Source organism: Hirundo rustica, chromosome 1 (genome assembly GCF_015227805.2).
Source record: "Hirundo rustica isolate bHirRus1 chromosome 1, bHirRus1.pri.v3, whole genome shotgun sequence".
Taxonomy (NCBI): domain Eukaryota; kingdom Metazoa; phylum Chordata; class Aves; order Passeriformes; family Hirundinidae; genus Hirundo; species Hirundo rustica.
Window position 1 is genome coordinate 146,856,519 of NC_053450.1, and position 27,268 is coordinate 146,883,786.

Consider the following 27,268-nt stretch of genomic DNA (forward strand, 5'->3'; position numbering starts at 1 on the left):
CTACATCCTAACAACTACTGTGTTAATAGTTTTAACAGTACATGCTAAATGTAAAAAACCAATCCCTCGGTTTTTTTCTTTTTCAGGTATGATTTGACAGAAGATGGTACAAGGCCACAAGGTGCAAGTTAGGCCCGTGGACACCAGGAATTCCTCATCATAATTTTGCCAACCTTTATATATTTTTAACGTGTTGTTTTCAGAGATGTACCAATATTATTTTTATAGCTTTACTGATTTAGTTCTTAGACACATCCCCAATAATTTTATAACACTTGGTCATTTTATGTAGACATAGCCTTCCTCATTGTTAAACTTTGTATTTTATTTTGCTAAACAGTTCTATGTGTTACTGTAATGTGCAATAGTACAGTAAAGTAACCTTCTGTGTTTAAATTGATCTTTATGATGGCTGTACCTATTAGAAAGTGAAAAGAACATGTTCTGCTGTTTTCCTGCCTTGTTTTATATCTCACCAAGGTATACTGTACCATGTAAATATATACTATTTTTTTATAATTCTTTCATGCTGGTTTGAATTCAGAAGAAAATTAGATAAAGGATACAGATATTTTCTTCTAAATGCATGTTCATTTCTTCAGATGAATCTCTTTTGTCTTTGCAGCACAATGGTCTTAATCATTTTGTGATACTCTGCAAAAAGAAACTGCAGAAAAACATTTTTACTTTATTGTGTTTCTGGCCCAGTGGGGCTAGCTTAAAGTGTATAAAACATTAACATTTTAATATTTATATATAAATGTATTATTGGGAAATCGTACTATAGAATATTATAAATAAAAATGAGAATTCTATAAATATTGTATAAATAGAGGATGAGGTCCACAAATCACAGTTTCTAAATCTGAGTTTTCATTTAATGGAGTAAACATAACAAACAGTACAGTTTTATTATACAGGTTCAGTTGGATTTTGTTATTTATTCCTGTACTCTGGAGTACTATACACATGATCTTTTGAAGGTATGAGGACATGGATTTTTCTGTATTATAAAAAAGATCTCTAACCGTTTTAAACTGTCCTTACCACCATGTTTCACTGATTTATAAGTAGACAAATCAGCTTGCAAGTTAAGTTCATATAGTAGGCATATGTACAAGACATATGTTATTTTTATTATACAGTACTATGTTATGTGATAGCTTCTGTAATCCCCAAATGAACATCAGTAGGTAAGAAAGTGGGGAATTGAGATGAAACTGACTGTCTTTGACTGTGGCTTCGTTGCTGCTTAGTATGTTTGGTGCATGAACAAGAAGCACTTCAGCAGTCCGCGCAGGTTTCTGAGCAGTGCTGTTCTCCTGAAGCATTGCTGTGGGCTGGGCAGCTGGGACACCATTAGCACAAACTGATCCAGGCAGGCAGGATCTGAAGGGAGAGAATCAGCCCCAACAGCTGAGCTCGTAACTCTAATTTTATGAATTATGGGAATTTTTTTTTGTATTGAGAACTGATTTTTCTTTTTCTGGTAAGTTTTTTCAGACTGTTAGAAAAATGCGCATTAAGAATCCAAGAGAACAGCTTGGCTTTCGCAGAGCCAGTGTCCTCATCCTTGGAGAAGTATGCAATTAGACAAAGTGTATTATTTAGCTAAGATTCTAGAATGATGTCTCAGCCAAGAAAGAATTTTAAAGCAGAATGATAAACTCCTGAAATTAGCTTTATTGTAAGACTACTGACAGAACCTTAACTCTAGATGTAGAATTTGCCTACATTACTAGATGTACCAAAGTGCCTACCATAGATGTAGCTTTTTGTCTTTTTCAAGTGTAAAACTTTAAGTTTGTCTAAATTCAATTTAACATGGACATTTGTTATGGATATGTGTGATCTGCACCATACACCTCTATAAAGTGATGGCCTTCTCATTGCCACGTTTTATACAAGACAATTTTATCAAACAATCTTACATTGTAAATTGTACTGTAATTGCTGTTACTGGGCTGGGCAATAGAGCTTCTTTGTAAGAAAACATTTCCATTTGAAGGCTACACTGTATATTGGAATGTATGAGTATGAATATATTCACTCACCTATTCATATAAAATGAAATACATATTTTCTTTGCTAGTTCTCCATGAAAATGGTAAGAATGGAAAGAGAATTGTTCTTAATGCAATGAAAATGCAGAAACCAAATGCTAATCTGAATAAATGAGGTCTAAGAGTGGCAGTTCAACACAATTGCCTTGGTTCAGTCTGAGGTGGAAGGATTTTTGCTCTACATCTTGGCCAGTGACTGTACAAGAATTTCATCTGCAGCCAACAAATAGGGTGTTAAACTGATTCAGTGTTTCAAGTCTTAGATGAAGTCTGGGGACAGAAAACCGTACTTGAATAAAAAAAATCTGTCTTTTGAAGTTTCAGGGTTGAAAATAATACCTTGTTCAGGCAAATGTGAAAGGATAGCACAAAGTGAGTAACTGAATAAAGAATATAGGGCAGGTTTTCAAAATAGCTCACTACCTAAAATTAGGGATTGGTATTTAGAGATCCCATTTTCCATTTAGGAATCTGAAATGAAGAGACTGAACTGTCATTGCAATGCAGCAACTAGAATTCCCATAGTCTATAATCAGTTCTGAATGCCAGATCTTCGGAAACATTCTCCTGAGTGAATTTGGATCAGACTGTGAGTGCCTAGATGAGATCGATTCTTTGGATAGTAGATGCAACTTTTGTATTACCAAATTCCAGTTGTTCCGTTTATATGGAAGTAGGAAGGACAGTTTTGCCTCTGGGCAAAAATTGCACCTCATTATCCAGTCATTTATTCAATATCAACTGACAGCTTTTCATGTAGTTCTTGTTTATCCAGTGCCTTAAAATATGAACATATGAAGATGTTTAAGAAATGGTTAAAAATAAGCTTTGTTACCTGTATGTACCAACACATGTTCTGTACTATTGAAACTGTTTTTAGAACTACTCTGCTTCACTGACAAGAAAACCAGCTTTCTTAACTATAGCAGTGGTATAACTCGAACTCAAATCAGCATGCATATCACTTGGAAGTGGACTAAAAGAGTTTTAATTTTCTGTCTTGAATCCTTTATCAGAGCTGCAGCAAATGGTGAGAGTTAAAATGAGAACAAAGGGTAATCAATTTTGTACAGATTGCCTTTTTTGCTCATGTAATTCTACATTATGATGCATGTATTTATTCAATAAATGGTTCGTATGGAAGTCAGTGTGTTTCTTCCCTTTACACAACTTACACCCCTTCTCCTCTCTTGCATATCCCTATTACTGTTAGTACAATGAAGTGAATTTTTAAAATAGTTCTGTATCCAGACTCCTGTAACCTAGGGAGCCTTGCTGTAAGGTCTGTAGGCAGATTTTGGGGTCTTTCATGAGAGAAAGTGGAGTGAGAAATGCAGGATACTACTTTATGGGGATTTATGTGCTTGCTGTTCTGGAATAGATTCACACAAGAATTAGTAGGTCCTTTGTTCAACCTCAGTGTCGATTTTTTTTCCTCTTAAATTGATCAGTTGAACAAATTGTTATGATTCTAGCACATACCAATTACCTGTCATTCATTATGCTTTCAAAAGGACCTAGAACTATATTTAATTGCCTTAGATTTAGATTCAGATTTCTACCTGTGGCATTCTTTCCCATTCTTTTCATTTGCTTGGTAAGGCAAATACTGATGGAAAATATGATGTGCTGCATAAATAAGAAAAGGGGTGTTGTATCCTCTATCCATTCCAGAAAAACTGCCATAGAAATTATGCTCTTTGCATTAAATACTAATTTATAATTAGTTACAATTCTGTAATTAGTTATGATACCTTTTCCTATAACCAGCTACACAGCTTGTCTGAACTCATATTTAGTCAGTTTTCATCAGTCATAAATAAAAGCTGCAAAACTTCATCAACATGTTACTAATCTAATTTAGAATGGGCCCCACCAGATTATCTTTAATGCTGGTAACTACGAAATTATGTTCCATTTTGGTTTGTTGTTTTTTTTTGTGTTTTTTTTCCTTTGAGGAGATACATCTCTTTTTTAGCAGAATAAAAAACATCTGCTAATCAGTGGGAAGGCACCTAAAGCCAAGGGAAAGCATGGCTGTCTCCAAAGCTCCCTCCTGGCAAGGTGGTTCTGGATTGCACGCTCCCTGGCAGTGCCAGCCTTGATCAGGTGTTGACATTTTTCTGACTTGGGTCAAGATCAAAGCTTCCATTCCTGCAAGACAGGTGGTACCTGGATCAGCACTGCCTGTGTGTTCACGGATCTTATTAGAGAGCAGAAATAACTCTGCAAGATGCTCCTGCACGTGGCTTTGGGATTAATTTGATGGGCTCACCCCAGCCTAGGATTCTTCTTCGTATTTGCTGTTTAAACTGGTTTGGGCTTTTAGTTCATCCAGTCTCCACCTTGGAGCAGTGTTTGCCAATAAGGTTACCAATGTGGCTATTTTCAGTATTTTCTCAGTTAAGAGCTGAATACAAAATCTGTTTCCTATAAAGTACCTCTTTTAATCAATTTAATTGTTTATATTTTCTCCCAAACAAATTTTGAATGTTGGACGGTACCTTTGGTAGGAAGAACCAAAACCTGCAGATTGTCCTGGACCCATTTGTGGTTGTAGTTGGCTGTTAAAGCAATCAGGTTATTTAATCCCAAATGGTAGTTTTGTGTATTCTGTGTCCAACTGTTGTATGCTTTCCTACTGATTTCTCAGGCAGTCAGGCTCTCAATATTCTCAGGCACCTTCTGAAATAATATTTTATGAGAAATGCAAAAATTCACTTGTATTTCTTTCAGTGTTATGCAGTAAATTTAGCTGCCAGAGTAGATGGCAGCTCTGGGAGGAAAAGTTCTCTAATCTATATTCATGTGATAGAGGTGATACTCTCTGTTCTCACTGTCTGCAGGGAATATTGCTTGCCAGTCATCTACAGTGGAATCCAATTTGAGCAGTCTCTTGCATCTCTGTTTCCTCTGACACCACCAAAGTGAGGCCAGTCTGTCTTTCACGTTAATCTTTGAGTCCTTAGCAGCTGTAAACTTTATAGCAAGGAATTAAGGCCTAATAGTGATCATTCTTCCCTTTAAGATCCATATAGAAACATAGCCAAGGACAGCCCAAAGCTAGGCACGATTCCAGCCTTTCCCAGCCAGGCAGTGGAAGGGCTGGTTCCAGCCCAGGGTGGTTTGTGGCCTGGCGACACATGGGCCATTCCTGCAGAACTTGGTAACCCAACCCTCAGCTGGGCACCAAGCACCTCAGCCTCTGTGCAAGAAATGACAGAAGAAAGTTGTGGTGTCCCTGCACCCAGCTGTGTCCTCTGAATTCACTCAGCTGTGGGGTAAGGATCTATTTGATGATCAATTTTATTTATTATTTAAGCAAAGTAGCTCCTTTCTGCAGGATGTTGCACTAGATGACCTGGTGAGGTCCCTTCCAACCTCAGTTCTATGATTCTCAAGTATGTTTTTTTAAACATTAAGGTAAGCTCAGTAAATGTGCTGGAGCTCTGTGCACTCCTGGCCTGTACTGCAGGTCTTCCTGGCCATTCTTCTTCCTGAGCCCAAGCTCTCAGGGATGGGCATGTACCTGCTCCAGCTGGGCAGAAACAAGGAGTCACAGCTGGGAGCTGCAAGCTTTGCCAAGTCAGGATGCAAAAATTTGATGGGAATTAAAGATACATTAATCTGTGCACAGAACTTGAGTTGTAGATAATGCTAGCAAAACAGTAATCGTAGGTACTGAATGAAGGTCAGCAATTTTACTCGATAACTGGGACAGGATCCCTAAACCCAAAAAGGGTGCATAGGTTTAACAGAGGTTGTTTCCAGCATGAAATTTCAAAAAAGTTTTTTTGCTCTTTTATTCTAGTTGAATTTGCAAGCTAGTGTGTTATTCTACAAACTCTCAGAGCCTGGCGACTAGAGCTTACTAAGTGTATCACGATGATGAATAATTTAATACAGAATATTTTGCAAGACAGTTTCATGCAGACTTCCTATGGGAGAAATACTTCAAGCGATAGGCTGAAATCCCTGACGTATTTTGCATGAGTGTTGTTGCTATCTCTTAGGTTAAGTTGAAGTTACTGTGTTGCAATGGTTTCCACCTACAATTTATAGGAAAGCTTATCTAGTTTTGCACAAATCATGAAATTCTCTGAGCTCAAGTAACTATGATAGCCACTGAATGGGTGCTCTGTTGTAACTTTCAGCTCAAGAGTCCCACTGGATACATTTGATGAATTGACAGCAGCATCCAAAGGACTTGGATTGTCTCTAGACATGTTATTTATCCAGGTGATGACAATGGAATAAAGAGTAAAAATGGGTTAATGGAAATGGATATTTATGACTCATGAATGGCATTGGTAACAATGCTGATTCTTTGTTTTATTTGATAAAAATTAATTTGTGTGTAAAATAAGTTGGAATCAAAAGTTTAAAGTACTAAGATTAGCTTTCTGACAAGTTTCAATCTCAGTTTTAGGCAACTTTGTCAATGCCCTATTTTTTTATTCAATACGCTTTTTCAAGTTCAGATTATTTGAGACATAAAAAACCCACTTAATTTCTATATTTTTTTAAAATATAAAACCAGTTTTGCTTATCTTGTTTTTCACATTGAGACATTAAAGTTTTTCCGTGTATCATCATTAGTGCCCGGTGTTTATTTCTGAAGGTACTGTTACGTCCCACTAGATGGTAGTGCAGACCCTACTCTCAGCGTCCTTTTTTGCTGCCTGCGCACTGCGTTTCTTGTGCAGTAAGGAAGTGGTCTGGATGAGAGGCATGTCTGGGAGTGCAACCTCAAGTCACCCTGGCTTAAAAGCAGTGAACAACAGGTATGGTCCTCACCATGCTCTGGTCTCCCCCTTTCCTCTGAGGCACTGAAGATCCTAAAAGAATTGAGTTTCATAATGGGGGATTCAATTTGCCAAAATGGTTTTGTAGAGGTGTTTAGTCATGAGGCACAGGGAAATTTAAAATGGTCCATCATGTGAGGAAACACGAAACTTCTGGAAGATTAAGGTTCTCAGTTCACCAGAAATTCTGCATGCTTCTGTCAGCAATTCACCACAGCTGTTTCATGTCTTAGATACCAAATTAGATTTGATTCTAGAACTGCCTCGAGATGCTGTCACAACTTTAATGAGATTAAGTGCAAAAAGTTGAAATTAATCAGAAGCAGGCAGAAGTGAAATTACAGTTTAAGACATGGAAAATGGCCTTGACCAGCACATTTGAAACATCACTATGCTTTGTTGATTCAAGCATGCGGTTAGAAACTCGGGATAGCTAACAATGAAATCCATCATGAAGCAGTACAATAAACATGGGGTAAAGGAAGACATAAAATTCTACTAGAAAAATAAGGAATCAATTTTCCTTTGTTTAAGGACATGTTCAGAAAGTTTGCTAAAACACAGATCTTGTGATGATAAAGCTGTTTGATGCCCAGAACAGGAATAAATGACAATTATGTTTAAATTCAGTGGACATGGAAGCTCTCACGGGTGCCTGGCTCCCCATTTTCCCCCAGGCTGATGCTACACTACTGCCAGTTTTGCATGAAGGCAGCAGGACATGCAGCCTGAAGTGAACCCCAGTAGGCTTTGGTCAGGCTCCTGGTCTGGATCAAGGACATGGGGAACACCCTTGCTGACAAAGCCAACACAGATGTGAGAGACAAGTGAATGCTGGTATAATGCCCAAGCAGTGTAAATCAGTTTGTTGTGTGTGTTTACATATATATAAACTAATATGTATAAGCAAATCATGTCCATTCTGATATTTGTGTGGTATTTTCATGTTTTGTACTAGACAGATGGAACAGAGATGGTGTCATATCTAAATGATGCATGTCTATCACAATGAAACCTCTAAGAACACTTGTAAAATTAATAATAATGGTGATTTTGTACCTTAGAAGCAATTTTTCTCTTAAAGACTAAAACAGAATGAGAGCTGCAAGGAGACAGGACACTTGTTTCAAGAGCAGTAAATCTCTATCAGAATGTAATTTAATAGGGTTAAAGCAATACAGACATGGCATTTGTAATTGGAGTGTTTTATATCTGAAACAAATTAAATGACAAACTAGTATTATTAATTTACCCAATGATACATAATATTCTGAAAGATAACAATGACTTTATGCTAGAAAATGTTTGCTGTAGTTGTAATAAAAAATTACACTCCCTTTTTTTTATAGTGGGATGGATTCAGCTATGCAAATACTGTTATTGTAATTTCTTTTTGTGAGCTTCTTATAACATTTCAGAAATCCTTCCATTTTCATGGTACTAATAGTGAACAGATAAAAATCACTGTGACTTGTAACACTGCTTATAAGGAACGAGTGATAACAGTAAGGGCATAATAATACAGCAAATAATAATTATGGAACGGTTTGGGTTGGAAGAGACCCTAAACATCATCTATTTCCAACACCCCTGCCATGGGCAGAGCTGCCTTCCACTAGACCAGGTTGCTTAAAGCCACAACCAACCTTGCCTTGAACACTTCCAGGGATGGGGTATCCACAGCTTCTCTGGACAACATGTGCCAGTGCATCACCACCTTGCAGTACAGAATTTCTTCCCTGTATTTAATCTAAACCTGTCCTCCTTCAGTTTAAAGCCATTCCCCCTTGTCCCGTCTCTCCATGTTCTTACAAAAATTCCCTCTCCTCGCTTGTAAACCCTTTAGGTACTGAAAGATGCTCTAAAGTTTCTGCAGTCTTCAGTTCTCCGGACTGAACACAGCAGCTCTCTCAGCCTGTCTCCATGGGAGAGGTGCTCCAGCTCTTCATGATATAATAACTAATTATTTTGCCATGAAGCGTCGTTAACAAAGCAAAGAAGATGAAGTTGCTGTGTTTTAGCTGGCTGTGGATCCCTGCAGACCCGGCAGTAGCGGGGAGCTCCCGCGGGGCGGCACTTCAGGACTTCGGCAGCGACTCCAGGGAGTGGCTCTCCGGAGCAGCTTTTGCATTCCCTCTGCGCATTTTATTTCCTTATTTTTGTGTGAGTTAACACGGATAGATACTTTTTTTTTTTTTTTTTTTCTTCTGCAGTGATTTTTTTTTTCCTACTTAATCTCTTAAACTCTAAAATTGATTCATGTTAATATTAATAATTTAAGGGAAATAAGCCTTTTCACGGTCTAATCACACCAGCCTTGAGAAGTGACAGTTGCCTCTGAATAAAGGATGGCATGATTGGCAGGATTACCTTCAGGCAAGGGGAGATTCTGGAGAAGTGGAATAGTGTGAAACTTCATCTCTCTCCCATGCTGTTCAGATTATTTATCAAAGTATGTGAAGATCAAAAAAAAAAAAAAAAAAAAATCAAGGGAAATGCATACATGTAAATTATTAACAGCCTGCCTCAGAGGATGAGCAGATTTTGTTCATACTGTGTTAACTATAACAAATTTTATTACATATTCAAAGAAAAAGAAATAGGAGTTACAACTCCAACATGGTAGTAGGTAACGCGTGAAATAATCTCTTAAGAAACTATTACCTACAAAATAACATTGTAAATATCAGAAAATATTGTCAAGAAAGCGTCTGACGCTCAGGGAACTACTTGTTTATTTTTAAGTTTATATTGTTGACTCTTAGAGGTTGAAATGGAATGCTTGCTCTAGCCCAAACAACGATATTCTGGTGTGAGCCATCTGTAACCTAGATCTCTAATGCAGGCCACCAACAAGAATAAAGACTGGTTCATGGAGCAGTAGCACAAAAGCAAATCTTTATTTGCTGTTGCTCAGCAACCATGTGCAAAAGGCCCATTTTTCATTTTTGCTGTAACTTGACAGGAAAATGATAATAAATATTAGATTATTATCACAGGGTATAGATTATTTTGAACAGATGAACAGATATGTCAAAGAAAGGCATGTAATTTGGTACTCTTGAAAGGGAGAATATTAGAGAAACTGAAAATAGAGTTGTAGGTTTATTACTGGCTTGCAGTTCATGCACAGTTCTTGAAAAAACCTAGAAAACATTATTCTGCCTCTCTGGTTTCTCTATGTGGTCCTTTAAAATGAATCACTTGTTGTTATTCAGCCTGTTGTTATCAGTGTCAACTTCTAGTTTCAATACGATGAAAAAAAAATCATTCTGTGGTTGCTATGCAACAGAAATTAAAAGCTATAATATGTTTTAGTTTGTTTGCTAAATGGATACAAGCCCAACTAAATAAACAGTAACCAGGTGACTACTGTAGCATCTAATTAAAGACTAATCAAGGTATTAATGAAGTATTCAGTCTACATGAGTCATGATAAATAAATCCATCAGTTTGAATCTAAAATGGCAACGATTTTTAATTTAGGCAGAAAATTTTTAATATAGGCAGAGATTAGCACAATGTCTAAATGTAAGGTGTTATACTTCTTTCTTTGTTTTTACAATTCTACAGGTATGCTGATTGCTCATGCAACTTACTCCAAGCAAACTGTTTCACAGGCTCCTTGCACTTAGCTGAATACCAGACTTGGGAAATAAAGTCAGGTCCGCAGGATCTGAAACAAGTCGGATTCTAATATCAAATAAATGTGCAGAAGATGTGAAAAAAACTTAAATTTTAATATAAACTAAAACTGTGAAAGGCAGGGTCATTAGGGAGATTCTATGTTAAAAATTAAAACAGCAGAAGATGTAAATGCTACATTAAAAGGAGTGAATTTTTACATTTAATACTAAAAAAAAATCTGAATTACATCTTATTTTTTAAGATTATAATCCTGAGGAGTCCAACCAGATGTGAGAACTTCTATAGAAGTTATAGTTGGTTTTCTGTTTGTTTGCACAGTAAAGCAGCACATGCTGCACTGCTTCTACAGACTGAAAGTAAATTACTTCAATTATGCACCTCTCTCTTCTGAACAGCCAACACTGAGAAATGCTACTGAAAATGCCAAATGGAAAGACATAAATGAGGCCCTTAACAAGACACTTTGACTGGTTTTGGTTTGCAGAAGAGTTCAAGCAAATGGAATGGGGAATATTACAGAATTCAAGATCTGACTATTTCCAAACACTGCAAAGAAGAAACAGAATACATAATTTCCTGATATATTTAAACAAAAAAAAAAAATTTCTTAGTTATCAAATTCTGAATATCCTCTGTCTTACACAGCCTCCTATACATTTTGGCATATAGGCTGTTTAACTCTTGATTGCTTTGGATGAAGAGTGCAAAGTATTCATATCGTTTACCAGGACTGTGAGTAAAAGCCCAGCTGTCAGCAATAGCAACAATAACATTACTCGAGAAAAAAGCCACCAGTGAAATCAAATGCGTGATGTTTTTGTAAAAGAAGTTACGTCTGGGTTACCAGATATCCATGGAAGAAAGAATACTGCTTCTTAAGCATGAGCATGAATTTAACTGAGCTTGTCTCGCTCCCATTTGGAAGCATTAACACTTGGCAGGGCGGTACAGTAAGGGAAGAGTGAGCGGGGCTCTGGGTTTGAACCATGGCAGCTCTGGGTGACTGTTCCCGCGGGATAAGCCGTGTCTCCAGCCAGTGTTAGAAAGCAGCGAAGGAAGGAGCCTCCGAGCGCGGCCGAAGCTGCCGGGAGCAGCGCAACCCCGCTGCCCGGGCTCTGCTCAGCGATGGAGCCGGGGAAGCGGCTGGGGCACAAACGCCACAAGCGGCGGCTGGGGAAGCGGGGCGAGGCTCCGCCTGAAGTGAAGCCTCCGGAGGGACCTTATGGCTCCCTACGGCTCCCTAAAAGGAGGGTATAGCCGGGTAGGGGTCGGGTTCTTCTCCCAAGCAGCCAGCGACAGGACAACAGGACACAGCCTCAAGGTGCGCCAAGCGAGGTTCAGGTCGAACACCAGGAGGAATTCTTCACAGAAAGGGTGACTGGAAAGGGAGGTGTTTAGAAAAGACTGGACGCGGCACTCAGTGCTATGGTCTAGTTGACCTGGTGATGTTCGGTTGGACTTGATGACCTCAGAAGCGTTCCCCAGCCGAGCTGACTCTGTGGATCTTTAAGTTTTTCACGCTGTCCCGTGCCCCGCCCGCGTTTGCAGCGCCGCCATTCGCCGCCCCGCCCTCAGCGGTGCCGCGCGCGGGAAAGGGCGGGGGCGGTGGCCGAGCTCTCGCGAGACGAGACGGGAGTTCCGCGGCGCGCGCTCAACGTCGGCCGCGGGAGGATTCGAAAAGTGGCGGTGAGGGAGGGGCCGGGCGGGGGCTGGAGCTGTCCCCGGGTGTCCCGGGCTGTCCGCCGGTGTCTCCTCCGAGCGGCTCCCCCGAGTGGCTCCTCCGGCGGTGCTGCCGTGCGCCGCGGGCTCTTCTACGCGCCTGTCCGCCGGCTTCGTTCCGCTCCGCTGAGGCGGCGCCGCCGCCGTGTTGGAAGCGCATCTCGCGGATCCATGAGGGCTCGGCCGCTCTGAGGGAGCCCGAGGTAAGCGGCCCGTCCGGCTTCCCCTGCCTGCTCTGCCCGGGCCTGGGGAGCCCCCGGGTGCCTCGGGACGGGGCCCAGGAGCGGCTCTCGCCCCGTTCTGTGATGTGGTTTCACACACTCTAAATGCTGTGGAAGTCATTTTCCCAACTGGAAAAGCGCGTCAGGAGACACCTAGGATGGAGGGAATGTTTATATGAGCAAATAAGGCTCTTGGTGGCCTTGCCCATTTCCTATAGTTTTCACTTGACAGTCGAGAAAAGAGACCGTTTTACTACCCCTCTGTGATTCTGATACAAATAAATACTGTGGTTGGGAATGATGACCAGCTTACATAGTGGTCATCACTATTTAAGTGATGGCTGTGTGCTGGAGAATGCATTGTACTTTTTAAAAATCAAGCTACTATTAAAAATTCATTCTGCTTTAAGACTTATTTATTAAAAAAACCCAAAAAACCAACAAACTAAAAAGAAAGCAAGCCTTGCAATCTAGTGATGTGAATCTAAATGCTGATTCAGATAACTAAAATATGTTGGAGGGAAAAACTACTTTAACTATGTAGCACATGTGTAACTACTGTAATATATAAATGCTATGTATGTAACTGATACATGACTACAGCTGAGACAAAAATGATCTTGTATTGATATTCAGTACCTTCTCAACTGTTACGTTTTGTTTATAAAGTAGGGAAGATCAATTCCAGGATGAAACGCGAAGCATTTTTGCAAGTTGTGTCTAAAGAGTCAATTGAGGACTTCCTGCGTTACACTCAGAATCCTGTAAGTGAGCCAGTGTACACATACGTCACTTCTGGAGTCAGAAGTCTGTTACAGGTGAAGAAATCGTGTGACAAAGGGATAGGAACTGTCTGGTACTTACAGATGTGTGGGCATAATTGCTGTAGAAAATGAGTTCAAATGGCACTTGAAGAAATATAGGCTGAAAAAGTTGTGGAATCTGAAATATGAATATTTATAAACCAACTTATTTTTTGATATTTTGTTGTTCCACATACAATTTTTAAAAAATAAATTATTAGTACTGTGGTAGTAAAAAATACTAATTTGATGTTGCTGAAGTATTACATTTTTAAATTTCCACCTTTGAGTTTATTGGTATATAATGAATATGAGTTAATGTGCAAACGTAGCAGAATTGTGTTTCCCTAGTATTTGTTCACTCATTTGATAGTTTGGGCTCTCCACTTGTTCTTTGGTCAGTGTTTAATTTTACTTGAATTGTTCTTTTTCTTACTGAATGCTTTAGAGAAGGGGGTAGATTGCTCTCTCTAAATGAAGAGAGAACAGGGAGGAGCAAAAAAACGAATCCCCTGAAATCTGCAATTAAAATCTCATTCTCACATTCTGTATATGTTGCATAATAATGAGAAAAAATACTTTGCAATCTGGTGTTTTCCACTTAGCTTCAATCTGTCTGGTATTAAGATACACCTGAGTTCTTCTAAACATCTTTTGCTTGCTGCCATAAATGGTATTAAGTAGTTTCTTAAGCTTTCTAATGGGTATTTTCTTAGTAGTACCTGTATCAGGATAAAGAGGATCAGCTGACCTCTGTGTGCACAGAGGCCTGAACTGATTTAGTGCAGCAGCTCTATTAAACCCACAGTCATGTTGTGTATGATAAGCTTACAAAGTTTGTCTCCCAAATATCCTTGAATCTTTCCTCAAGAAATTTGCTATTTCTTTCATTTGTGTGCCTGTATGTAGTTATAGATGACAACTTTATTACCTAATTGCCTCTGCTTAAATTCTCCTTCCCATTTCCCCTAAATCTAAACACTTGAACAAAAAACTATTTCACTTCAGTTTTCACTTGCAGTGTTTCCTTTTCAATTGATTTTGTTGTGTTGATTCTGCCATCTACATTCAGTAATTTATTTTAATGTGCCATGGGCTATTTGGATTAAAAATGTTGGGGTTTTTTCATCCTCTTATTTTTCATCACCAATTCACAGGAGTTCTCTTGCAACAGTTTCCAGCTGTTGCCAATATCTCTGGAAGCTTTATGTCACCAGCTCCAATGAGTATATTGATTAAACTTGTCTTAATGCCTTGGCAGCATAAGGGAACACAAATATCCACATGACTTTTTGACTATCCATGGGACTCGAGTTATTTTATTGATTTCCTTTTGAAATCTTCGGCATTGGAGGATGTGTGACCATGTCTTGTATCAGTATAAGGATCCTCCTTTTTGGATTCCCTTGAAAAATTCTTGACTTTTTCTGGAGGAGGCTGTGGTTAAATAAATCATCATTAAAGCTTCACTGTTTTCCTTAGTTTTTGTATTATATTTGCTACTTAATTGGTGCTCTAGTCTTAGAATTTGCCTTTTAAACTCTCTTGAAAGTTGTTTTTAGCATCACTGCTACTTTCAGTGCCTGTTTTCTAGACACGCCCCAACTCCTTTTACTTCCCCCCTGAATTTTTTCTTTTTTGCATTCTCAATGTTTAGATTCGTCTGTGTCTTCTAAAATTCCAGGGCTTTGCTAATTTTCCTTTAGGGTTTCTCATGGGCTTTTCAATTTTTTCCTTTGTAATATTTTAAAAATGTCGTGTTGTGATGCTGTTCACAGTGAGATCTTCAACAGGTGCTGCTAATTTTTTCCACTAAATCCCATTCCAATACAAGAAAATATATAACTTCTTAGAAAGAAAAATAGGAATCACAGATATGATTATCATTCACTGTCATCCTTTCCCCTTATAAGTTTTGGAACAATTCTATTTCATATCATCCCAAAGAAAAATCCAAAAGCTCTGGTCTTATTATGAATTCATTCTTCCTGTTCAAAACAGTACAATCTTAGTATCCTGTCTTTTGGTTCTGTTTGAAGCACAGGGCTGCAGAGCTCCCTGTGAGGTCTTTGGTTTATTGTATTTGTTTTCAGTTGTAAAACAGAATAAAATAGAAATTCTCTTATAAATATTTAACAGGATCTTTCTTCTTGTACCCTTCTGGGAACTTTCTAATACTTATTGGTGCTTCTTTCATTCTTTTCTGTTTTTACCTTCGAATTTTTCTTTTTGATGCCTTGAGTATATCTGCAAACTAAAAATATATTTATTTCAAGATCATGGACATTCTCCCTCTTTCTTCTTGAAGTGTTTTTCATCCAGTAAACCTTCACTTCAGTACTGCAAATTACATCTCAGAAGTTATCTGTTCTTTCTCTTGGTTGTGCCTCGTTTTCCTTCTCATCTTCTCTGCATATTCCATTTCCTAGCCGGTTGTCTGCCTTTCTTTGATGCTCACAGACTCCTTGTGTCTCTGAGGTAAATTCTGCTAGCAAAGTTCTTACTAGGGAATAGTTCAGATCAGCCTCTTGGTGCAGTCTCTGCTGGAGGCTGATGGTGGCTTCCCTGTCAGCAGGGCTTCAGCAGGAGGTGTGGGGTCAGCAGGCTCAGGAGCTGAGTTTGATGTGGGGCTTTAAAGCAGTGCAGCGTGCAGAGCTCTGATGTGTGCAGATCATATCCCAAATCAGTGCTGTCCCTACGGCTCTACTGACTGCTCTGTTTCCAGTCCTTGACCAAGGGTTTTCTTTCAACTGCCATCATCAATTGATATTTAAGAGAGCAAAGATATTATCAGGGGCTTGAATTCTGTGCAGTTTTGAGCTTCTTAGCTAAGGGTTTGGAACTGTCTTCATTGCTATCAAGGACTAAAGACTTTTGTCTTAAAAGCAGCACTTTTGGCTCATGATAAAGAGTTAATTAGCAGGAATTTCGTGTGTGCTATTTTTAAAAAATGTAACTTCTAAAATGTATTGCGTCTCTATAACTGCAGAGGAATATAAATTAATCATTAATGTAAAACCCCACATTAAATGTAGAAAATATGATGATGAAGTGTGAGCCACTTCACTGATGTGGGATTGTGTGGTATCTTCTAACCATTTATAGAAAAATCCATTTGATCATTTTGACTTGGATGAGCTACTTCAAGAATTGCCAAGAAAGCAAAAAGAAGTGCTATGGCAGAGACTGACACAGCTGTTGACAGAGAGCTTGATGGAGAACCCTGTGGAAATGTGGCACAGGTCTGGAGATGAAAAAAGTGATGACAACATGGAAGTTGATGTAGTTCCAGCAATGGTAAGAATCTTATAAAATGCAAATATGATGAGTGTTTCATGTTTCATTTTGGGAAATAAAATGGAATATTTCCTTAACATCTGAAAACATGCAAGGGTTGTCAAATAAGATCAGTTCCAAATATCACCTTCCTGCCCATTCTTTAAGTGACTTAATTTATGCGTGGGTTAAGCTGAACTTGTGATTGGTCCATACTGTAAAAGACAAGATGTGCTGATAATTTCTAATATGAAAGATGTGACTTAGTTTTCTCAGTAGAGTTGAATGGGATTTTTCTATGTCTTATTTCAGTAAACAGATGTTAGTGTTGCAGATGTTAAGTTTAAGTAGCTGGCATGTAGTATAAGAAATTCACTACTTGATTTGTGATGTCATTTTATTTAATAATGATCATGAAATCTAGATTTGAGTGCCCCTTCCACAAATTTTGAGTATATAGAATTTTTCTGGCTCAGACCCTTATATACTGCCTCCTGTGCTGTCATCTGTGTAGCCTTGAGAATACTGGGGGAAAAGGTTATTTAATTTTGGGGGGAGAAAAGAAATGCAGTGGGGAAATCATTAGAGAAGCCACGAGGCTTGTAGAAAAATCAGTCATCCATTCAGAGGCCTGTGGATTCACACACTTGGAGTGGAAGTCATCAGATGTACACATCTCTGAGTTACACAGGACCCTGCTAATTAGGGGCTCTGAAATGGATGTATGTTTGAGTGGGTTTGTTGCAGAATTGTGTGGGAGTGGATGCAAATGTACAGTCACAAAGTTACCTGCTAGCTTGAGCTGAAAACCCTTTCCAAACTATTTGAAAAGATGAACTTTAAAAATCCATTCTTTTGCCTCCTTACTTGATAGGGTTTGAGTGCCAGTATGCTCTATCTTCAAAATGGAAGCATAATCACAGTTCAGATTTGCTCTCTGTTGCTAAGGTTTATTTCAGGTTTGAATTGTTTTGTGAGTCCAAAACAAACTGCAGAAGTGTTTCCTCAGCATTGCTTTCTTTCAGAAACAAACTGTAGCAGTGATCCAAGGAGTGGCATCTGTTGTTACTGCTTCCATACCTGCAGTGGAAGAAAATGTAAACTACAAAGCTCTTGTAGAATGCGTTTTTATACTAAACGGTGAGTACTTCTCGGTACAGAATGCAGCATTTTACACAGGCTGTTTGATCTGACTGAAATCCAGCTGGCCTGCAAAACAGAATTCACAGGAGAGAAGTTGGTGCTGGTTTGAGGTCATATTTATGAGACAAAATTAAGGGAGTGTTTACCTAAAAGTCAGCTGCACAATTTAGAGGCTAGAATGTAAATAGTTTTCTTTCTCCCAGCTGTTCACCCAGTGGAAGGTAACTTTGATTATCCTGTGATTTATATTACTTTTAAGGGAAACTTAATATTCCGTTGTTACTGATCCAGAAACTTGGGCCAAACCTTAGAGTTGCCTAAATGCTGCAGTGAACATAAACCATGAAGGTGTGTAAATGTGACAGGAGCTAGCTGATACTCCGATGTGTAGTTAATGTGCTAACAGACTACTGTTTTACAGGAATGACTTGGTTCATTACATTAAGTAATTATTTCATAATCTTGTAGGTATTCTTCCTGCATTACCTGCATCTGAAAATGTTCTACAGGATGCTATCCAACGTGTGTGTCAGATGTGGTGGGAGAAGGGTCTGGAAGGGAAGGAGCAGCTGGGAAAGACTCTGTTTGTCATTCTGCTGAGAAAAAGCCTGAATAAAGCTGCTACGGTATGCTGAGGCTGTATTGACTTTCAGGTTATTATTGAATAGTTCAAGAAAGATAATCCCTCCAATAAAACACTGCCTTCTCTAGAAAAAATTTTAAAGATTTTTGGCATCAGTTTCACAAGTGAACTGGAATTTATTTATTTATTTGTTTGTTTGTTTGTTTATTTATTTATTTTAAATTCCTTTTCATCTTTTCATTCTGTCCAATCCAATGACCAAGGTTTTTATTGCATTAACTCTTTTTGTCAACTCGGATTTTATGTTCAGCTACGCATAGAGACAGCTTTTATGGGAAGCTTCATCTTCTCTTTAACTTTCTACAGATAATTTTTCTTTCATTTTTCAAAGTGTGTGAGTTACTTGGAATATTGTGATACACCTCTTTTGTGTAACTAAACAACCCAAGGGATGTATCCTTATTTCTTTTCTCTGTTTTTCCCTGCACGTACTGTATAAAGTTGATAAAGTGGAATGATGTGATTTTAACATTTTGCATGGAATGGCAACTTTTTTTTCTGTACTTGAGCACATCTTCATTTGTAGGAAGTCAGAATTCCTGCAGTTATGTATATTTTTCCCAGTACTGTGATGAAATGTATGTTCATAATTCCACAGTCTGTAACAATGCATTTCAAGTTCATTATTTAAAATCCTCTCAATGCTGTTTTACATTAAAGCTGTGCATATCTGATGTGGGATTCTTCTTTCCTGTCAGGGTGCAAATCTAGTTCGTGTATGGAATCTACATCAGACATTACTTTGTTTTGATTATGATTCTGATGAGAGTAATGAAGTCAAGGACTTGTTGCTTCAGTGTTTTATGAGTGTAAAACACATTAATAAAGAAGAGGTAAGCCAACTTCTATCTTGCTGTGGTTTTGTGCCAGTGAGCTTTGGTCACTTTTAATAGTTTTGCAGTTTGTCCTTTTTTACTGTACAGTAGGTATGAGACAAATCATCTCTGACTCCAAGCTAGAAATGGTTGATTCTCTGTTTCATTTGAAAAATTTGATCCTATTCCGGACTCTAAACTGTGAAAGTTGATGTCTAAATCTTCAGTCCACTTCTTTTATCCTGAGGCAATAAGAATCAAGTGCTTTGCTTCCAGTGCATTTCCCTCAATACTTAAAATCATTCCCTGGTGTAATTCTTTTCTTTTATAGCAGTTTTCCTTTTAGTGAAAGCAAGTAACTGTAGCAAAATAATTTTCCTTCTAAATTACTCAGTCTAGAAGATTGCATTGCCATACTGTGTTCTAAAAGTAGCGTAAAAAGAACCCAACTTTACAGAAAAATGAGAATTACTTTTATTTAACTACATACAGCAACTGTTCATTGAGAGAAATGTTTTGTTGTTTTTAGATTGTGCCTGTGCCCCAGAATAGTGGTGTCCGAGCCACTGGTCAGGTGACCAGACCACCTGACTTTGTCTCTGAAGTTCTAACTCCTCCCTGCATGTGTAAAATAGATATATTCCTTTTCCTGTGGAACAGATGAACTTCTGTCATAAAGTGAGCCCTGAGATTGCAGCATGATTGTGGCAGTATAAGGTTATGGCATTTTAAAAATGGAGATAGCAAAGGAGTTAGGTGGAATGTTTGGTAGAGCAGGATTTGGATACCTACCACGAAGTTGGGGGAGGGTTGTTACGTATCATATTTTGAGGTATCTTGGTTTTGACTAAAATTATGATGTACTAAGGTAATGTGAGAGGTGGGAATGGAAAAAGAGAAAAATGCGGGTGGAAAGAGGAAAGACAGGTAAGACTTTATTGACAGAGTTCACAATTAATTTTACGTCCTTGGTATATTTAATTTTAAGCCATTTTTTGTCATCTGGAAAAAGTGTGTACTTGTGTGTGTTCTTGATCACAGTATGTAAAATGCATTAGCTATATTTGATTCTATATTTTTTTTTCTTCTGTTATATTTGAACCCACTGTATTATTTTAATATTTCTTCTTAATATAGGCACAGCAAATAATTGGTAATTATATGTGTAAAATACGACTGCTCTCTAGACTTCAGAAGTAAATTTTTGTAGTGTGTTTTTTTTTTTCTTCCACATCATGTGAGACATTTAGTATAACGTGTTAACTACTACAGGGCTTCTCTAAAGGAAGTTTGCACCTTGACTCTGAGTGAAACAGCCTTCAGTATAAAAGTTGTGGTTTTGTTGTTTATGTTTTTTGGGTTTTTTTGTCTTTTTTTTAATATGAGGGGAAAAAAGCAGTGGTAATCAGACTTGGTAATGAATATTTTTCTTGGCATGTTAAAACTTATCCACTTTGCTCCACAAGAACGTGCAGATTTGGCCACACTTTTTTCACATTCACTTCTCTGCCTGAGATTTTTCTCTTTGCTCTCCCACAGATTTCTGGTTCTTGACATTTTGTCACATTTGCATTTTCATAGGCCTGTCTCTTTCTAGGTAGATACAGAGAGCACCTTACTGCACTTTCTGCTCTGTCATCTGATCATTAATGGTTTAAATCCTTCATTCTGGATTCTTGACTTTCTGCCTGGAAGGATGGACTGAAAGCTGCAGCTCCAGCTTTAGCCTAAGGGCTCAGCCTTGGCCAGTGGTGTGTCTGCCTTGGAGCCTGCTGGCATTGGCTCTATCGACATGGGGAAAGCTTCTGGAAGCTTCTCACAGAAACCACCCCTGCAGGCCTCCACCACCACAACCTTGCCATGCCAGCCCAATACACAGGTCACTTGACACCCTGGAGGATAACAGTTCACAGTAAAAGGAGAACCATAACCTGTTCTGGAAAGATCCCAGGATAGGGTTCAGTTAACTTAAGTGTCTGAAATAAATTTAGACATCTGTTCAGGAGTATAATCAGTACAGGTCCTGGAAAGGATTTGATTGTTTAAGTGAATGACCCCTGCTACATTAAATGACCTGAATTGCCTCAGATATCCATGTGGGGCTGGCATGTGAAACACTGGCATGTCAGAGATTTGTGCCTTCTGGAAAACCATCTGAGCATGTAAAATTGGCTAGGGTGTGCCATGTTAACCCTAGTCAACAGAGTCAACAGAACAATTCAGCTCCATAAAACAGTAACTAAACTGACTAAACCAACTAATCCCATGAATCACTCTTCAGACGATTAGCATTTCAGAGACTTAAACATCCAAATTCACATGTCTCAGTTTGTGAGCAGAAATCCAACTTCACTGTATGAACTTCCAGTGCTTATCCAGAATGGTAACCAACTTGGATTTTCCTAGCTCTGCAGATAGGAGGTTCAAAGTGTTCAAAGCATTTTCCTGTTGTTTTGAAGCCATTGTACTTCAGTTGCAATTCCTTTTGTTTGGGATTTGCATGCTGTGGGACTTCAGCTGCAGTGATAACGCTCCTCATGTGTGTTCTCTAATTTCCCTTTCTGGCTCATTTCAGTAATGATAGATTTCTTGTAACAACAACCAACCAGCACTCCCCCAGTATCTCTGCTGGACCTTTTTTTTTTTTTTTTTTTTTTTTTGAATCCTGTATTGCTTCTAAAATGCTTGAAGTAACAGCAAATATCAACATGATGTATGAATTGCTTTGAGGTGAAACTGAACTTCTGTATATCAGGCCTAATACTCCCTTTAATGCCTGCAGGCTTGTCCTACAGTTCCTAAGAGCAGTAATCCTATTTTTATTAGAGTACATATCCCAGAGTGCAGCACTATAGCTGCTTAAGCTGCTATAACTCCAGGTTACAATGATCCGGGGTTGCCACGGGCTAGCATTCCTCTTTTGCTTTCCACAGTGTAATGTTCAAGCAGCATTGTCATGGGTTGATTGAAGGAGGTAGCTGTTTTCTCCTAGTAAGATTAATTTTCAGACAGATTAACTGTCTGGAATGGTTCATCATATGCAAGACTGAAGGAAGGGAAGGGTCAGGAATGCAGTGCATCAGTTCTAAATCAGATTAAACTGATAGAGATCTGCACATTTATACATCATGGCAAGATCAGGGAGTTCAGTGTTTCTGCCTTCCCAGGCTGTGCTATTCAATACAGTAATATTTCTCAGAAGCTTATTATTAGGCTGCATTAGTGGAGTGATCCTCTGAATTTTTGTTTATGGTTTATGAAAACATTCATGTTCAGATGTGGTTTCCAGTCAAACAGCTGCAGAGCATGTTACTGTGTTTTAGAGATGGGTCTTTTGTACTCTTTCCTTGCTAACCTCTGTTACAGAACAAAGTCAGGTGCTCTGTGTCCACAAGCACAGCAGTACCAGGCACCCAACACTCTGATACTGCATTAATCCCAAAGGTGACAAGTTCACAGTCTTATTCACCTATCACCAGGTTACCTCTCATGATAATGAGAATGTTGATACCAATAATTATTTCAGATCCATTAATCACAAGCAGCAGATGAAGTTAGAGACATCATCGTTTTCAGGAGCAGGCTCAATCTTTTGTCACCTAAGGCTATAAAGAATTGGTTAAAAGCTATTTTTTGGCTTTTTATCATCTGTCTTGCTGCTGGGGTTGTAGAAGATGAGTTCAAGTTTGTCCTCATCCTTGCCTTGTTGAGGAAAGAGTTGTAGGTCAAAACTCCCTTGACCTTTTGTTTTGTCAGGGATGTTGATGTGTGACATGCCAAGTGGGACTCCTCTATGTTTATATTAGGCCACCAAAGTTGGAGATAGAGACAACTCTTGCTGTCAACAGGAAGGATTCCATCAGACCTGTAGACAAGAATCTTGACATTGTATTTAGCCTTTAGGTCTTGATTTTTATGAGCTTCTGAGTTACTTCTTCAGCCAAAGGCATTTCACCTATCAATTACACTACAGGGCAGTTTCTATGTACTTCCATCTCTCTGCCCTACTTTGTGACATTCCAACTCTGAGTGTGACTGGCATTCTGTTTTCTCTGTTTGGTCTTAGGTGTGAGCACAACTCTTGGTCCAACTCTCAATGGAAGTGTCTCTGAACCTCTGCTGTTTGTTCAGTGAACCTTTTGCACTTCTGCCAACATGCTCTCTACTACTGCACTTCCTTTATTAATATTCCTAATTTATTTTTGGCTAGAAAGCTGGCATATACAAAGGACCCTTACAAATGGCCGACTCACCCTTATGTGTGATCAAACCTTTTGAAGTCTTACTTTCATCTGTAAGCTAAGTCAGAGTGAGGCTGCCTCCACAGATACTGTACAAGTCTCCAGTTCCTTGGGGCTGATCTTGCTGGTTCTGGAAAAGCTTTGGCTTATTTCCTTCATCCACAGCCTTCACTGCCTTTTATTGCAAAATTCCGTCACTCATCAGATTTGTCATCATTGTTCCTGACTTGTTAAAGTGGAAGAAAACTTAATTTGGGAAAAATAGTTTCTGTTTTCATGAATGAAAGCAGCTCCAGAAGGTTTGCAATATTACCTTTCATGTGGCAAGAGGAAAGGAATTGTCCTTGCTGATCAGAGCATTCAATTTCCTCAGTGACCCAGCTGTTCTCTGTGGCTTTGATAAAAATGCTTCTGTGTCCAGTACTGGCAGAGTTGTGGTGTTTTATTGATGCCTTCACCGTCATTCCAGTGTCATCCTGGGATGATACTGCCCTTGGCAGAGCTCGCTGATCTGGCCTTGAGGGTGATGCTTGCAGAGTCTGTTTTCATTCTGGAATGCTGCTTGAAGGCTCACCAAAACAGAAAGGACATTGAAAGAGTGGAGGAAGATATGTGATCCATGTGTTCGTTTGTTCTGTGTTTTTTCTACTGTATGAATAAAAGTAGTGCTTGAATTCTGTTTAATGATTAAGAATCTTAAATAGTTTTTTCCATTTCACCTATGCATTTTAAAATTAAAGATGTAATTTCCTTTGTATGTACTGATTTTTGAGGTAGCTCGTAAATTGGGTATTCTTCTGAGCTTTGTTTTTCCCTCTTTTCCCCTCCCCACAGGGAAGAAGACTCTTGAGTTTTTTGTTCAGTTGGAATATTAACTTCATTAAAATGATACATGGAACTGTTAAAAACCAATTACAGTTCTTTCCAAGGTATGCACCCCAGTTAGAGTACTTAATTAGTAAGAGCTTGACTAAAATCTTGTTTGTCTCACTCTAAAAATACCTAATGTATTGAAAAAATATATCAGTATCTGGAAACTCACAAATCTTCTGAATATAACTGCTATATTGTTTCAGCAACTTCATTTAATAGTAGCTCTGAGGTGCCTGGGTGTACAATTACAGGAGTAGTAAATGTTCATTTGCCATTGACAAGCAAATGACTTTGATAGAAATTGGACTGCATTATTTGCAGTGCTGGTGTGAGGTTTGCAGGTCCATTTCTCCTTTTGTAGGGTGTTTCTATTTTTTCCTGTGAGTAGTCTCTAATTTAATTTGCTAGGTTTCTATATAAGACATTCTAATAAGAAGTGACTTGCAGGATAAATCATAGCCTGAGAACTTGGCTGATGGATGAAAAATATGGAGTTTTTTTTCTTTGATTATTCAGTGAAATAATGCAGAGGTAATTTTATGTATTAAAATCAGAGGCTTTTTAATGCTTTCAGGTAGAATAATGCATTCTTGTACATCTCTATAAAGAACTTAAGGCATTCTTTGTGACATAAATGGTAAAGTATCCCTGTGAATGTTTTGACTCTCCTACAATAAGAGATATTTCAAGTATCATGTAATAATGCTTGGGTTCATTAATTAAGAGTTAACTTGGTAGTTATGGGTATGGACTTGAAAAAGAGTTTTCTTCTTCTAAAACCCAGTTTGATGCACAGAACAATATTGATCCTTATACAAAACTTCATGCTTCACCTTTATGAATTGTACACAGGTATGGTTAGTATGCTTTCTTGACGGTGTTTTCTGTATGTTAATACAGATCCTTGATGGAATACATTTCAGAAGTTTACTTCAGGGCCTGGAAGAAGGTGTCAGGAGAATTCACAGAGGTAACACTGTGCTTGGAATTTCATTTGGGTAGTTGTGGATTTCACTGTGGGAAAGACTCGTGACTTTCTACCTCAGACAGATTCCTTTAACAAGCCTTAAAGAATTATTTCTCTAAGGAAAGGGCCTCTTCAGCTCTGTCATAGAGTAACTATATGTCATGCTTTGAATATTTTCCCACTGAGATCAGCTTGGCTGCAGTTAAACACCTTGAATTCCACTGCTGAAGTACTGGTTCACACAAATGTGCATATACACATTGTTTTTAATAAACATACCCGTTAGTTGAATTATTGAAGCTTTTATTCAGTATGTGCAAGTCTGTATGGTTGATAGTTCAAGTGTTTATCTAGTTTTTGTGGATTTCCATGGAAATTATTAAAGGCATAATTGCAGATCACAACAATGCTAGAGCAAAATTTTAGATATCAAAGTATTCTTATATACTCTGCTTTTAGCTTCTGACAATTGGATTAATTGTATATTCTGAAATTTTGAAAATCAGTTGAGGCAGACTGAGGCCCCCAGCATGCAGAAAATTTGGTCCAAGCAGAAGCCAAGTAAGAAATAATAGCAGATACTATTTTCTTTTGCTTGTTTTTGGGAAAAATATAGTTGCTGCACAGCTACAATCCTTACTACTGTTTTATTCTGTTATCAGGAGCATGTGTGTGTTTTTATTGTAGGTACTTGAATATAACTGCATTCAGGATTTCATGCATCATGGAATTCATCTTCCCAGAAGTTCTCCTGTTCATTCTAAAGTTAGAGAGGTAAGTTCCAGGAAAGCAGGACATGAGCTAGTGGCATCAAAATGAGATCAGTTGCTGTAAAATGGAAAATTTCCATTTCATAATAAAATACCATTCCAGGTGTGGCAGGAATGGAAATACCTTCCTCCACAGCAGCCTGTGTGGGGCTGTGTTTGGGGTGTGCTGGTGGCACAGCAGTGTTCTGGCTGCTGCTGTGCTGTGCCTGTGTGGTCTCAAGGGAGACCTTGGGAGTGGGCTGGGCATGAGCATGAAGTTGGGAGGAGACAGCTGACCCAAACTGACCAGGAGGATATTGCCTGCCATACAAGCATCATTCCCTCAGCAAACTGAGGGAAAGTGGGTTTGGGGCAGGCAGCCACTGCTGGGAGCCTGGCTGAGTGTTGGTCTGCTTGTGGCAGGTGGTGAGTGGTTGCATTTGCATCACTCCTTTGGGGTTTTTTTGGTCCTCTTTGCTTCATTTATTCAACTGTCCTTATCTTGACCCATGAACTTGGTTTTCTCTTGCAATTCTTTTTCTTCCCCACTGAGCAGGGAGTGTGTGAATGGCTGTGGGTGTTTAGCTGGTGATTAAGGCCAGCCCACCACAAATACTTAAAAAATAGCACGTTCTGTGAAACAATGTTAGAACGAGTTTTAGGAGGACCCTGCTTATAGTTCTGCACCAGATTTGTCTTTGCTGCTCAAAATTAGAAATAGAAGGGGATTTTCCAGAGTGCCAGAAATAGGTTTTGCTGTCTGTTGTCCAAGCTCCATTTACCTATAGAATCGACCTTCCCATAGATGATCACAAGGGTGAAAAGTCATAACTTTCTTGAGGCAAACTTAGTAGATGGGTCTGAAATGAAATTTGGCTTTTTTCTTTTTATAATATATAGGAGATTTATATATCTTTATAGGGACAAGCTTTGATCCTAGTTCTCTGTCTGTGGCGTTCAGTCACGAGCTGAACATTTGAAGCAGAATGAGAAGTGTACAAGGCTTTTTAAGACATTTGTATTTGATCAATGCCCCTTCCCCTTCCATGCTGTCCCCCAAATACCCAGACTCCAGAGTCGATACTGTGTGCAATGTGCAGCTTGACATACCAGCGTACAATACGGTAGTGGGGTTTTGGTTTGGATTTTTTGGGGTTGGTTTTTAGGGGCTTTGTTCTGTTTTGTTTTCTCATAACTATAGGATTTCCTTGTCCTGTGATTCCTGATTGTTGGAACAGGCTTTTGACAGGGCACTTCATGTTTTTCAGACTCTAAGGCTTATGATCTTGAAAGAGGACAGTG

At 38.7% G+C, this 27,268-nt stretch overlaps 2 protein-coding genes across 5 annotated transcripts in view; both read left to right on the plus strand.

Moving 5' to 3' along the window:
* ESYT2 (extended synaptotagmin 2) overlaps window positions 1-3,206 on the plus strand; it is a 79,746-nt gene extending 76,540 nt beyond the window's left edge. For all 4 annotated transcript variants that reach the window (XM_058419393.1, XM_040075547.1, XM_040075633.1 and 1 more), the window contains one exon: window positions 87-3,206. In XM_058419393.1, the coding sequence (XP_058275376.1) occupies window positions 87-132 (46 nt within the window). In that variant the 3' untranslated portion in view covers window positions 133-3,206. The remainder of the gene's footprint in view (window positions 1-86) is intronic.
* Window positions 3,207-12,169: 8,963 nt separating this feature from the next.
* Window positions 12,170-27,268, plus strand: part of NCAPG2 (non-SMC condensin II complex subunit G2) — a 45,285-nt gene continuing 30,186 nt past the window's right edge. Inside the window, exons 1-9 of the mRNA XM_040080901.2 lie at window positions 12,170-12,438; window positions 13,126-13,220; window positions 16,365-16,556; window positions 17,561-17,675; window positions 18,147-18,304; window positions 19,020-19,154; window positions 24,212-24,306; window positions 25,151-25,220; window positions 25,905-25,991. Coding sequence (XP_039936835.1) covers window positions 13,146-13,220; window positions 16,365-16,556; window positions 17,561-17,675; window positions 18,147-18,304; window positions 19,020-19,154; window positions 24,212-24,306; window positions 25,151-25,220; window positions 25,905-25,991 — 927 coding nt within the window. The 5' untranslated portion in view covers window positions 12,170-12,438; window positions 13,126-13,145. The remainder of the gene's footprint in view (window positions 12,439-13,125; window positions 13,221-16,364; window positions 16,557-17,560; window positions 17,676-18,146; window positions 18,305-19,019; window positions 19,155-24,211; window positions 24,307-25,150; window positions 25,221-25,904; window positions 25,992-27,268) is intronic.